The sequence below is a fragment of the Macrobrachium nipponense genome, chromosome 1 (assembly GCF_015104395.2).
Source record: "Macrobrachium nipponense isolate FS-2020 chromosome 1, ASM1510439v2, whole genome shotgun sequence".
NCBI classification, from domain to species: Eukaryota; Metazoa; Arthropoda; class Malacostraca; order Decapoda; family Palaemonidae; genus Macrobrachium; species Macrobrachium nipponense.
Window position 1 is genome coordinate 94,121,611 of NC_087200.1, and position 17,854 is coordinate 94,139,464.

General features: G+C 34.9%; 1 protein-coding gene across 1 annotated transcript in view; it reads right to left on the reverse strand.

Annotated features, from left to right (window-relative positions):
- LOC135219471 (uncharacterized) overlaps positions 1 to 6,858 on the reverse strand; it is a 13,998-nt gene extending 7,140 nt beyond the window's left edge. Inside the window, exons 1-3 of the mRNA XM_064256269.1 lie at positions 6,505 to 6,858; positions 447 to 590; positions 109 to 162 (exon numbers count right to left, since the gene is read on the reverse strand). Of these exons, the coding sequence (XP_064112339.1) occupies positions 109 to 162; positions 447 to 590; positions 6,505 to 6,645 (339 nt within the window). The 5' untranslated portion in view covers positions 6,646 to 6,858. The remainder of the gene's footprint in view (positions 1 to 108; positions 163 to 446; positions 591 to 6,504) is intronic.
- Positions 6,859 to 17,854: the final 10,996 nt, after the last annotated feature.

Sequence of the window (17,854 nt, forward strand, 5' to 3'; positions counted from 1 at the left end):
CCTCAACTGTAACATCACTATTATTTGCATTTTAGCAATTGCAGATATTTACACCGGAGGAATGCATTTTACTCGATGATAATACTCTCATTCTCTATATCTACTTACCAACAAGAGGAAGTGGCGGAAAAAAACACTCGACATCTTTTGTACCCAACCGATCTGAAAAGTAAGTTCATGATAAAGACGTGTCCCTTATGGTCAACGGGATATAAAGATTTCTATCGAATATCATCAGATTTTAAAGACAGGAGATGAAAGAGTCAATGAAATTTCCAATTTTGTAAAGCTGTTTTATGTAAACGATACAAATTTGCACTAAGCATGGGCCTACTAGCTAACTTTATTCAAGAACCCAACAGGAAGTGATTGATGAATTTTTAAGATAGGCTAAAATGGATATCCTTAATTTTTTTCATGAATAAAAATAATATAATAATAATCACCTGGAAAAGCAAATAAATAGCCAGTACAAAGCCGATCGTGAGCCCCAATACGCGAAGAAGCCATTTGATTTTCTCTCTCAGCTGAGCTTTTGACACGGCATCAATCAAAGGCTGCGTTATAGTCTCCCATTCACTTCCGCTGATCTGTAGGTAAAATTGATCATCAGTGCTTTTGGGGAATCAATGCGAAGGAAATGATTGGGATGATGATGATATAAAAGTAATGGGCGACGAATAATGACTTAGATGATGATGGTGAGAGTATACTGCAAAAAACGTCACAATTTAAAAATTATCTTGGTAAATGCGAGGTACTGTATACAAGGGATTTGGTACATTTTTACAAAGCACATACTTATTATTTATGCGAGATCCTTTAATTTCACGACTTGGTAAAATGTCGTGATGTACAAAAATAATTAAGATAGAAAATAAACATCATGAATATTGAGGATAAAATACGGCCCTTTTCTCGAGTGTAAATAAGAATGCACTAAAAATCCTCAAACTTTGCGAGTACCTACTACTATCGTCATTGTCAGAGGGAATGAAACCCAAACAAAATATCCAGACAGATAATCTATACCACGTTCCATCTTGCTCCTCTGACGTCTTGACCAAAGGTCTAGTGGTCTAGAGTCTAGACCTTAACTAGACCACGCTGGTTTGCTGCGGTTATGCTGCTCATCTGCTATTCAATGGGAGCCGTTAATGACGGGTGCGAGTTCCTAAGGTCAGGTATTTTGTCGTTCCATCAGTCAAAGGAATAAGTTCGTCGGTAAAAGCTTCCCATATGAATGTGGAGAGCAAGTTTTTGTATAACATGGCTGGGGTTTTTCTTTTCCAAAGTACTGAATGATTTGTTTCCATCCACAGTTAAGGACCCCTTCACATACACACGATACTTCATCTTGTTTCAGTTTAAAAGTTTACTATGCTTCAAACTTAATCGGTGGTTCAAATCCGAACAATGAAGGCTGTCGCATTCTTTCTGTTATTAACACTGACGGCGCTTTTGTGTTCCCTAACGATGTTTTCGAGATTTCTGCCTGTAACAACCACATGAACCAAGTTGCAATTGTAACAGATAATGGCTTGTACCCCACCTTCGTCCTCTTCCTTCACTTTCCCAATTTTGTTTTTACAAAGGGATTAGCAGATGGTCCTCAAAGATTTTTGGTGACATCTGATTTACTCTAAGGTAACTCCTCTCCGTTAGTCACTTTTTCGATATTTTAATGGTAAATTTTCTTGACTTTTTATACAGCATTTTTAAGAAACCAGGTTGGATACTCTTTGTCATGAAAACAAATTTTAATGATACATGTCACTTAGCCTCAATGAGCAGGGCCACAAAGTCTATTTACACGGGAATAAAATAACATATTCAGTAAGTCAACAGCACAGTAGCTTTATTTATAAGGAAATGTTTCAAATAGCGCAACCAAGTCTCTTTCACTTTTGTTTATTATAATACCTGCAGATACTGTCTTATCTTACGGGATTGACCGATTGATTCATGATTAATTGATTTGTTGAAGATTATCCACCAGACCTTACATCTTGTTCGGGTTGCCCCAGGTCCCTCAGTGTGAGGCACCTCTTATGTCTACCAGAGAGTTGCTAATGCATCTTCCGGTATATTTTGCATCTTCCAATCTTGGATGGTCTGGGATGCAGCTTAGATATTTGTAGAGCTTATTCTTAAACACATCTACGCTCACTCCTGATATAGTCCTCAGATGAGGTGGCAACGCATTGAATAGACGCTGCATTGTCGATGCTGATGCGTAGTGGATTAATGTCCTGTGCGCTTTCCTTATTTTTTCTGGTATAGTTTTGGGCACTATTAATCTACCTCTGCTTGCTCTTTCTGATATTTTTAGCTCCATGATGTTTTTGGCAATTCCTTCTATCTGTTTCCATGCCTGAATTATCATGTAGCGTTCTCTTCTCCATTCTAGACTATATAATTTTCAAAATTGTAGTCTTTCCCAGTAGTCAAGATCCTTAACTTCTTCTATTCTAGCTTTCAAGGACCTTTGTACACTCTCTATTTGTGCAATATCCTTTTGATAGTGTGGGTACCATATCATATTGCAATATTCAAGTGGACTACAACATACGTTTATAAAGCATAATCATGTGTTCAGCTTTTCTTGTTTTGAAGTGCCATAACAATATTTCCATTTTTGCTTTACATTTTGCCAATAGAATTGCTATTTGATCATTGCATAACATGTTATTAGGTCCCCTATATGCATATAGCTTTCCTTCTTTATCTCCATAATTTATTGATTCAAATTTATCAGAGTTAAATGCCATCCTATTTACCTCTACCCATTCATATACTTTGTTAAGGTCTCTTTGTAGCTCGTTCCTATCTTCATCACAAGTCATTTCTCTACTTATTCTTGTGTCATCGGCGAAACTACTCACTACCGAGTCCTTAACATTACTGTCTATGTCTGCAATCATAATAACAAACAGCAATGCAGCTAGCACCGTACCTTGTGGCACACCGGATATTACCTTAGTTTTACCCAATTTCTCATCATTTGCAATAACTATCTGTTTTCTGTTGTGTAATTTTTTTTTTAACCATCTTCCTACTTTGTCCACTATATTATGTTTTCTAATTTTCTTTGCTAATATATTATGATCTACCTTGTCAAAAGCTTTTGCAAAGTCTAGATAAACCACATCTGTTTCTTTTCTGTTTTTCATATTTTTGTATATGTTCCCACGGTGGACTAACAGTTGGGTTTGTGTACTTTTTCCAGGTAGAAAACCATGTTGTCCTATATTAAACAAAATATTTCTAATTAAATGTGTCATAATATTTTTCTTCATTACCCTTTCATGCACTTTCATAATATGTGATGTTAGACTCACAGGCCTATAATTACTTGCCTCTAGTCTTGGTCCACTTTTGAAAGTAGGGGTAATATATTTCAATTTGTGCTCATCATAAATTTTGCCTGTATCAACACTTTGTCTTAATAATATTGCAAGGGGCTTTGTGATAGAATGAGCTACTTTCTTTAACAAAATAGCAGGGACACCTTCAGGCCCAGCTGCTGCTCCATTTTTAATTTCGTTAATATCCTGCACAATATCGGCTTCATTAATATCTATGTCTGATAAATATTCACTACTTTCATCCCTTATTTCTGTATCATTATCTTCATTATCAATTCTAGGGGTAAATTCTCTCTTATATCTATCTGCCAATATGTTGCATATTTCCTTTTTTTCATTCGTTAATCTCCCTTCAATTCTTAGAGGGCCTATTTCTATTCTTCTTTTATTCATCTTTATTGCATATGAGTACAATAGTTTGGGATTTTGCTTGATATTTACTAGGGTTTTTTCTTCCAAGCCCCATTTTTCATTTTCTTTGGATGTATAATCTTTTGCTCTGCATTTTATATCTTACTTTTTAGTTCCATCACTTTCCATGCATTCTTTTCTTTTGCAAGACCTATTTTCCGCTTTCTGATTTTCTGGAACAAGATCCTTCTGTCTCTTGGTATGCATGACTGATGTTTACTTTTCTTCTTCGGTATATATTTATCCACTATTTTCTCTAATATTTTATATAATATCTCCATATTTACCTGTATATCATCACTCACGAAAATGTTATCCCAATCTTTGTTTAATTCTTCATTCATTTCTGACCATTTTATATTTTTACTGTAGAAGTTGTATTTTCCATATCCTTCTCACTTTTTTCATCTCTTGCTTATCTCTGTTTTCACTAGCTTTGGAATGGACTGTTAATTCTATGACATTATGGTCTGAAATACTCGCATTATAAACTATTATTTCTTTAACATAATTCACCTCGTTCACAAATACTAGGTCTAAAGTATTTTCCTTTCTTGCTGGCAGGTGATTTATTTGTTGAATGTTGTATTCTAGTAGCATATCTAATAGCTTTTCGAATTGCCTCTTATCTTCTGCACTACTATTATATATATAAATACAACCACAGTCTCCTGTTCGTTCTTTCCAATCTACGAAAGGAAAGTTAAAGTCTGCGGATTTCTACATATATCATCCAATTTTTCTATTATTGTGTCAAACTCTTTAGTATTAGGGGGTCTATATATTACTATGTTCATTAATTTTTCAGATTCAAATTATACCGCTATTAGTTCACATTTTGAGTTACTATATTTCTCATATATTTTTCCTTGTTTTTTGTCTTTCCCATATATTGCGGTTCCCCCTTGATTCCTATATTTTTTATCTGATCTATAAGTTTGGAACCTTTTTATTTGATCATCATTACCAGTCTCTTGGGAATACCAGGTTTCACTTATATTCATTATATTTCCCCTATGAAAGATATTATCTCAATGTTTTGGAAAAATACCTTTACGGGAAATGCAAGATTTTGAGGGTTTGTTTCGTAAAGATGTTTATTATCCTCAAGTATTTCATATATGTATATTTTCAGATTTCCGGAGGACAAGAAAGGAAATTCAATTTCCTTAAAGGCCACAGAGAGAGAGAGAGAGAGAGAGAGAGAGAGAGAGAGAGAGAGAGAGAGAGAGAGAGAGAGAGAATATCACCGGGTCTCTTTTGGCAACTGTGGTCTGTGTATCTTGGAACTATATCCAATATCATTTGGTCAGGTCAGTGCAATAAATCTCCTTGTTCATTTATAATTTGTTTCATAGTTTCTATACTATTTCCATTTATTCTAATTTTGATTGTTGATTCCTCTACCCTTTTAGTTTGATTTATTAAACTTAGTGGATTTGTAGCACGTTTTATCGAGATGTGCACAAAGTATAAGTGGTAATAATAATAATAATAATAATAATAATAATAATAATAATAATAATAATAATAATGACTATAAAATTGATAAAAAATCAAATAAATTTTGCCTCATAATTTACTACGGAAATTCATACATTATAAGATCCCACTTTATTTCCTGGTCTTTTTTCCCCTTTCAATCGTTAAATGGATAAGTATTGCTCCTCCCGTCTGCCTCCTGTTTATGCTTTGTCTCATGACAGGTAAAAGAAAACGAAGTTTCATGATAGAATAGTCTGCATTATAATTGTTATCTTGAACATTATTTCCATGACCCATTTACAGGTATTGTAGTTAACTGAGCATGAGTGAAGAAATCTTTTATAGACACACGCAATTACACGCACGCATGTATGCATGTATTTAATATATATATTAGTATATATAGTAGGTGTAGTATATTTCTCTGCACTTTATGTACAGTACTATTACATTATTATACAAAAAGTCAATGTGCAAAATTAACAGATTAAAACTTAACAATGTGTCCTTCCATATGTCACATGAGAGCCATCTTTATGTGGTACCTATACCTCATCTTCAGAGAGCGTATAAATCGTGATCTTTCTTAGACCATACTTTCAAATCTCAGCTTGTCATTTGCTTGCCCTGCCTTGCGTACCGCATGCTAGAATGCTATAGTATTGTATTCCACAAGACCTTAAATATAGAGGGGAAAAACGGTAAAACTGGTTCTGAGAACGTGTCCCAGAACGTGCAGATCTGAGAACGTATACAGGTCTTGCAACGGCATAACAGTCGCATTGCAACTTTCACTTTTCGGATATGCCGCTAACCTTGCTTGTCGTCAAAGATCAACCACTTGTGGATTTGTCACGTACGCACACTGATTCGTGAAAGCAACACGGTAAAACTGTAGAAAATGGCTGCGATTGATGAACAGGAGTGAATTCTCACTTTCACATGGGCATTGCCTGGTTATTATTATGGGGTTATACTTAGAATGAAATCACAGTACGCATAGGGATTAATAAATCCAAGTCTGAACCATACACTACATATACATGGATAATAAAAGAAAACCCGAATTTGTTACACACACACACTATATATATATATATATATATATATATATATATATATATATATATATATATATATATATATATATATATGTATGTATGTATGTATGTATGGACCTGTCGATGCAGACCCACACTCAAGTAACATTGCAAAGGAACGCCCTTTTTTCTCAACTTACCCCCTGCCTTTCAAGCAACTCGTACAGTGTCATTATTTCTTCATTGAGCACAATCATATTTTGGTCGTCACTTTCGCTCTTCTTTTTGGCACTCGGAGGGCTCCGATTTTCCCTTGCCGATGGCTGAGGCTGGCCGCCCATGACAGCGATGTATGCAGAAGAAACCCCGTAAACAGGTAATTAACAATTCACACTTGATACTCGGCAGCCAGGAAAGGCTGATGTCTGTAAACTGACTCACTATCTAGCTTCTGGCTGGAGTCGGAGTGAGAGACTAAGCACTCTGGCAGTTGCCTTGAATTGACAAATGGCAACGGCAAGAACCGTTCAGCTGCTGCTGCCTGCTGGGGTACGGTGCGGTGTTGATTGCCAAGTAGGTTCTGCAGATGCCAGTTACTGATTAGTTTTGTGCAACAGCATTCGTAGCTAAGATTTAAGTACGTTTATACGGGACCCAAGTTTTTTTTTCTAGTTTCACAAATAGGAAGAGTGAACAGGTAATCTTCAACTAGTCTCCCCAAAATTAGTGCCCAAAGTAGGACTCTTAAACGATAAGAACAATTATTATTAAAAAGAATCTTACCCAATTGCCTAATCGTTTATACAAACTGATATTCCAGCCTTATATACTAAAATATTTTATAATTTTATTATCTAGATTATATTATGATTAAAAATAATACATTTTAAAAACATTTGGCAACCTCGTACGTCTGGTAGATGCACAAGCCCTTTTCATTGAAGGAACCAGAATACAAGAGATCGATAGATGTGTTGCATGCCTGAGGTATGAGAATTTTAGGTAATGGTTCTCGAAAAATCCTGTAGGACACACACACACACACACACACACACACACACACACACACACACACATATATATATATATATATATATATATATATATATATATATATATATATTTATTATTTATTTATTTATTTATTTATATTATAGTAATATATTTTACCGTTAGAGTGACTCCAGAAAGGTTTCCCTTCCGATTATTGGTTTGGCTTTTTACGATGATTTAGAGTGCTCCGATTGTTACCCACCTCAGTGGGGGGGCAACAAACTGTTCTATTACATAATTCATCGCTCTGATCGACAAAGGCACTATAAAGTTAACTGAACGTGGTTAAAACACACCACAGACCAGAAATTCCTAATACAATTATATATATATATATATATATATATATATATATATATTATATATATATATATATATAATGAATTAGGCATTTATGGTCTGTGGTGTGTTTCAGACTCTCATATAAGTATATATATATATATATATATATATATATATATATATATATATAGAATAATATTAATATATATATATATATATATATATATATATATATATATATATAAATAAGTCATTTCACATTACCGTGATTCATATACATACATCGAGCTACAATGCCCTTTAATATCTAATTCGCTCTACCTCGGAATTAATTTTATATCATATATACCGTTAAACCAGAAGGGGATTTTTTTTTTTTTTCTACACGATAATAGATTTGCCTGGTCCCGGGCGCGAACCTGGATTTGAATGTCTTCTTGGGTTCGCGCTCGGGACCAGGCAAATCTATTATCGTGTAGAAAAAAATTCGCCTTCGGTTAAGCATATATGAAAATATATTAATTCCGAGGTAGAGCGAATTAGATATTAAAGGAAATTGTAGCTCGATGTATAACCGTATATATATACTGTATAATTGTATTAGGAATATGTGGTCTGTAGTGTGTTTCAGGCACGTTCCAGTTAACTTTATCGTGTCTCTGTCGACCAGAGTGATGTATTATGTATTTGATAGTTATTCCACTGAGGTGGGTAAGAATCAGAGCTCTCTAAATCATTGTAAAACACCAAGCCAATGATCGGAAGGGTAACCTTTCTGGAGTCACTCTCTCCAAGGGTAATTATAGATATATGCATAATATATTATTATAGATATATTATATATATAAATATATATATATACATTATTATATAGATATATACCTAATATATATATATATATTATATGATATATATATCTATAATCTTATATATATATACATTATATATACATATATATAAATATATATATATATAATATATATATATATATAATTATAAGCGAATACCACAGGAAAATGATAGTCAGAAATCCAAGTGCTTTCGTCTTTACATTGTCAAGGAGCAAATGAAATACAATTGGAGAGAAAGGTCTCAGGTACACAACAAGATCAAGAATACCAGATGGTCAATTGTCAAAAGGGTAAAAATTAAAAGAGATAATCCAGGATTATCGGACATCACACGGTCACAAACCTAAACAGATTTGACCCTAACCGAAATTACAAAGTATCCTTACAGTCCAAAACATGTAAAACTGAATATATCAATTTAGTTGCTTACATTTATCTACAACTTTGTTCATTATGAAAGCATCAAGTTTAAATAAACCAAGACTTAAATTTAGAACATTTCTATTATTTGACTCGATGAAACATGATTCAATGATATTCCTTTTAACTGTGTCATTACATGGGATTAAGGCTCTTACTTGACTGCAGTTAATAGGATGATCTAAATCTCTCATATGTACGAATAATGCATTCGACATTTGCCCAGTTCTCACAGAATATTGGTGCTGTTTGAGACGTTGTGAAAGAGATTTACCAGTCTGTCCGTAATAGAATGTTAAAAAACTTTAAAATTCTAGGAATATCTAAAAACCTTTCATCGTAGGGTAATTTTAGAATATTATGCTTACTAAATTCAAGTTTGTCATTAGTTGAATAAAATGTTTCTATAGCTCTTTTCCATGCCACATCTACAAAAGTCCTTGGGTATTTAAGTTTCAATGCAATATTATAAATAGTTTTAATTTCAGCGTCAGTAAACTGCGGGCTACAGACACGTAAAGCCCTTAGGAACATCTCAGAAAAAACAGAGAATTTAACATTTTCATGGTGATTGGAGTAGTAATGAACAAAAGTGACAAAAGCAGATAAATCTAATGCAGTGATAATAATGAATAAAAGTGACTATGTAAGTAAAATAATGACATTGCTAAATGATACTGATACTTATACGAAACTGAGGTCTGATCCTACACAGACAGTGAACTCTCATTTTAATAAACAAATTAAATCCATTTTGAAGGGCTTGGACCATTTAATTAAACAGTTTACACCGCAATGCGCCTCCCTACCTTATATGTATATTTTAGTCAAGACACATAAAATCAATAACCCTATCAGACCAATCATTAGTTCAGTGGGCTCAGTTACGTATAATTTATCTAAATGGCTTGTAAAAATTCTTACTCCTTTGGTAGGAAACATTTCTAACACGAATGTTAAAAACAATGTTGATTTTATAAACAAATTGAATAGTTTAAATTTGAATTTTGATTTTAATATGGTTAGTTTTGATGTTGTCTCCTTATTTACAAAAGTGCCTGCAGATAATTTACTTGAATATTTGGAGGATGAATTAGAACGTCATGACATTTCCTTAAATGTAAACATAAATAAGTGCCGATTATTCATTTTCTTTTCTTTTTTATCATGTCTTATGTATCTAGATTGTGTATGTTACTGTCTGTGTTTTGTATATTTAATGTATATGGCCCCCGAGCTGAAATAAAGCATATTATTATTATTATTATTGTTATTATTATTATTTTTTTTTTTTTTTTGCTCTATCACAGTCCTCCAATTCGACTGGGTGGTATTTATAGTGTGGGGTTCCGGGTTGCATCCTGCATCCTTAGGAGTCCATCACTCTTCTTACTATGTGTGCCGTTTCTAGGATCACACTCTTCTGCATGAGTCCTGGAGCTACTTCAGCCTCTAGTTTTTCTAGATTCCTTTTCAGGGATCTTGGGATCGTGCCTAGTGCTCCTATGATTATGGGTACGATTTCCATTGGCATATCCCATATCCTTCTTATTTCTATTTTCAGATCTTGATACTTATCATCCCTCTCTTTCTCTTCAACTCTGGTGTCCCATGGTATTGCGACATCAATGAGTGATACTTTCTTCTTGACCTTGTCAATCAACTTCAGGTCTGTCTGTTTGCACGTATCACCCTATCCATTCTGATACCATAGTCCCAGAGGATCTTTGCCTGATCGTTTTCTATCACTCCTTCAGGTTGGTGCTCGTACCACTTATTACTGCAAGGTAGCTGATGTTTCTTGCACAGGCTCCAGTGGAGGGCTTTTGCTACTGAATCATGCCTCTTTTTGTACTGGTTCTGTGCAAGTGCCGGGCATTCACTTGCTATGTGGTTTATGGTTTCACTTTTCGTATTGCACTTCCTACATATGGGAGAGATGTTATTTCCATCTATCGCACTTTGAACATATCTGGTTCTTAGGGCCTGATCTTGTGCCGCTGTTATCATTCCTTCAGTTTCCTTCTTTAGCTCTCCCCTCTGTAGCCATTGCCATGTGTCATCGCTGGCTAGTTCTTTAGTCTGTCTCATGTATTGTCCGTGCATTGGTTTGTTGTGCCAGTCCTCTGTTCTTTCTCTCTTTCTCCTGTCTCTGTATATTTCTGGGTCTTCATCTGCTTTTATTAGTCCTTCTTCCCATGCACTCTTTAGCCACTCGTCTTCACTGGTTTTCAGATATTGCCCCAGTGCTCTGTTTTCGATGTTGACGCAGTCCTCTATACTTAGTAGTCCTCTCCCTCCTTCCTTTCGTGTTATGTATAGTCTGTCCGTATTTGCTCTTGGGTGTGGTGCTTTGTGTATTGTCATATGTTTCCTGGTTTTCTGATCTATGCTGCGGAGTTCTGCCTTCGTCCATTCCACTATTCCTGCGCTGTATCTGATTACTGGCACTGCCCATGTGTTTATGGCTTTTATCATATTGCCGGCGTTGAGTTTTGACTTGAGTATCGCCTTGAGTCTCTGCATATATTCTTTCCTGATCGTGTCCTTCATCTCTTGGTGTTTTATATCTCCTCCTTCCATTATTCCCAGGTATTTGTATCCTGTCTCATCTATGTGTTTGATGTTGCTCCCATCTGGTAGCTTTATTATTATTATTATTATTATTATTATTATTATTATTATTATTATTATTATTATTATTATTATTATTATTATTATTATTATTATTATTATATTAAATGTAGCAAACCTCATTAGTCTCATAAGGTTATGTATCAAAGAAAGTAAATTTTGTATTAATGGGGAATTTTTTGTACAAAAGTTTGGCATGGCTATGGGTAATCTCTTATCTCCTGTCCTTAGCAATATTTACATGGAATTTTTTGAGACAAAACTCTTACCAAGAATTTTGCCCCAAAAAGTTATATGGTTTAGGTATGTGGATGATATTTTCTGTATTTGGCCAGTTCACGAAAATCTCCAGGAATTCCTTAATAATCTCATTAATTTAGACCCTTCTATAAAATTTACTGTAGAGGAAGAAAGAAATTATAATTTGAATTTTCTTGATGTAACTGTCCATAGAAATGATAGATATTTCACCTTTTCAGTCTTTCGGAAATCAACTAACATTGCCTCTTTTGTTCATTACTACTCCAATCACCATGAAAATGTTAAATTATCTGTTTTTTCTGGGATGTTCCTAAGGGCTTTACGTGTCTGTAGCCCGCAGTTTACTGACGCTGAAATTAAAACTATTTATAATATTGCATTGAAACTTAAATACCCAAGGACTTTTGTAGATGTGGCATGGAAAAGAGCTATAAAAACATTTTATTCAACTAATGACAAACTTGAATTTAGTAAGCATAACATTCTAAAATTACCCTATGATGAAAGGTTTTTAGATTCCTAGAATTTTAAGGCTTTTTAACATAAATGTTGTTTTCAGTAGTATTAATGTCAAGAGTTTAGTAATCAAAAATTCTCCTAAAGATCTTCCAGGCTGCATATATGAAATTCCTTGCAAAAAGTGTGATAAATTCTGTTACGGACAGACCGGTAAATCTCTTTCACAACGTCCCAAACAGCACCAATATTCTGTGAGAACTGGGCAAATATCGAATGAATTATTCGTATCCCATGTAATGACACAGTTAAAAGGAATATCATTGAGTCTTGTTTCATCGAGTCAAATAATAGAAATGTTCTAAATTTAAGTCTTGGTTTATTTAAACTTGATGCTTTCATAATGAAAAAAGTTGTAGATAAACATAAGCAACAAAATTAATATATTCAGGTTTTACATGTTTTGGACTGTAAGGATACTTTGTAATTTCGGTTAGGGTCAAATCTGTTTAGGTTTGTGACCGTGTGATATCCGATAATCCTGGATTATCTCTATTAATTTTTACCCTTTTGACAATTAACCATCTGGTATTCTTGATCTTGTTGTGTACCTGAGACTTTTCTCTCCAATTGTATTTCATTCGCTCCTAGACAATGTCTTAGTAAAGACGAAAGCGCTTGGATTTCTGACTCATTTGCCTGTGGTATTCGCTTATTTAATGAAGTCATGTGCATCTACTGTGATTTTTTAAGCATATATATATATATATATATATATATATATATATATATATATATATATATATATATATATATATATATGTATATGTATATTTAAACTGTAACCGGGGCTGCTATGGCTACAGCTCTAAGGTAGCGTTCGGCCTGAGTAGGGGGCTGGAATTGGTTTGGCAATAATTATTTAATTAATCGCAACTTGCGGAATTTATCTAGCTGGTTCATCTTAAAATTATATTTTTGGGAAAAATTAAATTGATATGTCCTTATATGTATTTATTCTGGATTGGGATCTTATAATATTTCCACCTTTCTGTTTCTGGGCGCTTGGACCGAGACAAACTATTTTGAAGGCACTTTGTTTTGTTTGCAAGTCTATCAGGCACGAGGGAATTTTACTAAGTACAGTATTGTCACTTAACACTGTCTATTCGCACACAACACTTCGCACTTCTTCCCTCACCTCTGGTTCTTCTTCTCACCTGTTCTTCCTCTTTTGTCTCTGCTTCCACTGTTCTCCACTGTACCTCCACTGTTTTCTCTCTCTCTGTCCAGCCTTTTTATTTGGATGACATCTTCTTACCACCGCCTTTGGATTTTGGATTTTGACTGGGTGTGGCATCTTCTGAAAGAATTCTTGTGTCTCAGTGGCCACAGACTTTCTACAAAACCACCTTCCTGCCATTTCTTCTGCAGTCATTCGTAGATTCCTCATTTGGAAACGCCTCTGGTATTCGTTGGGACCTATTTTGGGCCATCCTTACAATCTCGCACTCCTGATTTGATTGGTTAAAACCATAGGTCTACCCTTGGAAAGAGTGGAACCAAGATTTTCACACGATCCTCCTTTTGAACAAGAAAGCATTGAGTTTCCCTTGGTAATATTAAGCAAAAGGCCCTTGGGAAGGTCCAACCTCACATTAATTCTTGACAATTCAAGTGTCACAATATGTTGAGTGAGCCGTAGGCCACTTAATCTTTGGTAGTGTGGTGTGACAGAGGTTTAGGGAGATGCAGTCCAGATTCTCGACGGCTAGAATTTCCTGGTCATCTGGGGTCGAGCCTGAGTAAGACGATCCTTTCTTAAAATCATTATTTTGCTCTTTTCCCATTTCTCCTTTTCTTATTTGTGCCTTTTCTCAAGTTCTTTATAAGTTAATGTCTTTTTTTAAATAATCTCCTTAATTCAGTAATCTGCACTGTAACACTGTAACAGTCTCGGCCCGCTACCTAGCTGTCTCTGACAGCTCTAACTAAGTTGAAGTAAATATTATTTTTACAAGAGGTCTCCTGACTTATGCTTCTTGGAAATCATATTGAAACTTTAACTTAAAAACATCAAACTGAATGTAAACATGAGCAAATCCTTGATTAAGTAACGTTAAGAGCAACATCAAATTTAATGTAAACAGGAATAAATCCTTGATTAAGTAATATTAAAAGAAACATCAAAACTGAATTTAAATATGAGTAAATTACATTAAGAAAACATGAAAACTGGATGCAAGCATAAATAAATCACCAAAATAAAACATGAAAACTGAAATAATCATAAATAAATCACCTTAAGAAAACATGAAAACTGAATGTAAACATAAATAAATCTTTAGGCCACATAAGTTATATAAATGCATGGTAGAAGCAAAAAAATGAAAAATCTATCAAGGTTTACAATATTTGATTGGTTCAATCCTCTGTCCTATTCTATCTAGGTGGATATCGCCTTTCTTTTTATGGAAAATTAAATTTTGTTCCTTGTTGACGACAATTGATGACTCTTCCAATCAATGCTGTGATCTGCTACTTGGGGACAAGTCCTGGGAGATAATATCCTTGTGTATTTGTGTGAGTTAGCAAGTGTGTCCTTGACTGAGACTGTGTATTGTGTTTATGCAAATTTTCATTGGACTTTCTTACTGTAATTCTGAGTAACTTTGTATATTAAACGTTATAACTTTACTGCTTGATACTAAAACAAAATTGGCAATCGGTTAAAGGAACTGGTTAGTGGTTAATACTTGTAGGTGTCTTCTACTGTGACAACATTTAGTTTAGTTTTCACCAATCAATATCTTGTTAGTAAGTTTTCACCAATCAATATCTTGTTAATAAGTTTCCATCAATTAATATCTTGTTAATGAGCTTCCATCGATCAACATCTTAGGGATTAAACAAAGTAAGTGTGTTAGTTACCCCTATCAAAATCTGAATAATTTCTGAAACGAATTCCCTTATCTTAAAATAATTTAATATCTATCTTATCGCTTTAGTCATTATTCTTTTAATTCTAAAAGTGTTCTTATGGAATAATTAAACTTAATAAACGTCTTGAAATTCTTATACTACGGAATGAACTGTTAATTTCGTACCTCCATCACTTATATATTCCCCTTCAACTCAATGAAACATTAGGTTTGAAGTTATCGCGGATAACACTAGAAAGTGAATCTTCTAATTCTTAGGTTGCACCTAGTCCTTCTTCTGGGACTTCTTCTGGCTTTTCCAGTCACATGGAGTTCTTCATCTTCTTTTAATTCTTTTGACTTTACCCTGGTACGGGGTTTTTGTTCTTGACCTTCACTGATAAGTGATTCTTCTATATCTTAGGCTATGCTTAGGCCTTTCTTCTGAAATTTCTTCCGACTGCAGTCGCTTCAGTTTTTCAACCTTTTTGTTTTCTCTTGACCTTATCTTTATCTGCCTGAAGGCCTTCTTCCTCAAATGATTTAACATATGAGAGGGGTATTTGATCATTCCTCTTCTTCACTTTTACCTTATCTCTTGTACATCTTCGTCCTTGTGTGGTCCTGTGGATTAGTGGCTAACTTATAATTAATACCACCTCTCACTTCCTTCTTAATATAGACTTCGTCGCCTATCTTTTAATCTACTGGCTTTAGTCCCTACTTGATGCGTGTCCATCATATTCTTCTGTACTTCTTCCAAATTCTTGTGTAATTGCTTGTGAATCACTTACTTTAAAGTTTCCGATTCTTATCTTCATAATGTCTTCAGAGTAGATAGGCTCTATTTGCCGATTCAGCCATGCATCAGGTATCTGGGCTCATATCCCATCAAAGCCTTAATGGGAGTTGCTTGAGTACTTGTATGGCGTTTTAACGAAACTGGGCTAAAGGTAAATCGACGTCTCTGTTGGGTTCCTGTGTCTAAAACTTCTTTGTTATTCCTTTGTTGTGAGCCGTTTCCAACTGAGTGATACCGTTGTATCGCTATCTCCTTCTACCTTGTATACATTTCGAGTTTCTTGGACTAATGCGTTGTTCAACTTGGTCCCATTATCTGAAGTAATGAGCCGTGGGCAGCATATCTGCCTAATATCTTATCAAAGAGAGCGGTTGCACATTCTTAGCTACTTTACTAGTAATTGGCATTAACTCTGTATATCACGTGAGCGGGTCAATACACACTAATGTCTTCTTTCTCCCCTACTCGTGGTACAAGGTTGAGTTATAAAACCTATAACTTCTTCAGCAGGAGTCAGTTGGATAGGATGATTCTCTTGAGGTACATCCTTGTCCTTTCTTCCCTCTTCATCGCTGCGTGTGTTGCAATTCTTCACATGATTACTAACATCCTTGTGTTAATCTGTTTCATCCCTTCTTGGGTGAGATCTCATGTCATTGTCAAGCGTTAGCTCAACGACTTTGGTTCTTGGGCACTTAGGCGCTATCCATCTATGGAGTACACCTGGAAACTGACCAAATGGGTCATATTCGTGACGCCTATAAATTAATACGTCGTCTATATCATTAATGCATCTGTGGGACGTTCGACCCTTTTCCTCACTCTGTTGATTCTTGTGAGCTCAACTCTCTTTATTCTCTCGCATTTGGAGATCGCTTTTAAATCTTCATCGCCTCTGGTTCCTCTCATGAAACTTTTGCCGGCCAGGCTCCTTTGTATAATTGCACAGTAAACACATTTGTGCCACTGCATATTGTTTCGCTCTGTTATTCGTCTCGACTTATCATATTTATACTATCACCTTGTGAAGCATACCTTGCTAAGGCGTCTGCCGCTTTATTTGTCTTCCCAGGGACCTATGTTCACTTCTATATCATAGTCTTTGGCTGTCATAAACCAACGGGCTCTACCTCCGGAAAAATTTGGATTCTTAATTTTTGTAATATGCTATAGCCTGATTATTTATCATCGTGTCCTTGCATTAAAGCACGCTCCTATTCCGGCGCGGCTTGCTTCGGTGACTAAAAGAATTTCTTTACGAAAGTCTGAGAAACTAAGTGCCGGAGATGTGTTAATCCTTTCTGTTTCAACAAATGCTTCTTGTTGCTTCGCTGTCCACGTGAATGATAACGTGTTCCCTTATCAACTCTGTCAGTGGAGCGTATATGACTGCTAAGCTCTTTACATACCTTAGGTAAATACCGACTAAACTTAAAATTACTTTACGTCCTTCTAACGTTGATGTGTAGGGTATTCCTTAATTGACTTAATCATTAATTAGTTTACGTACTTGTACACCCCTTTTAATTACTGTAAGTCCAAAGTAGTCTATTTGCCTTGTGAGGAAATTGCATCCCTTTTAACCTTGGCTTGAGGTTTGTTTCTTTTAATCTCCTTAGGACTTCTCTTACTATTTCTGTGTTCCTCTAGGGCATCTTGCTGTTATTACCAAATCATCTATGTGGCAGTGCACCCTTTTGCCTATCAAATCAACCAAATTTTTATCCATTTTATCTTTCAGAGTTACGGGGCTACACTGTAGACCAAAAGGCATCATTGCACATTGATACCTGTCGTTACTAGTGGAGAAAACTGTCAAAGGTTTACTTTCTTCGTCAAGAGGGTTTGCAAGAATCTCTGCAATAAGTCT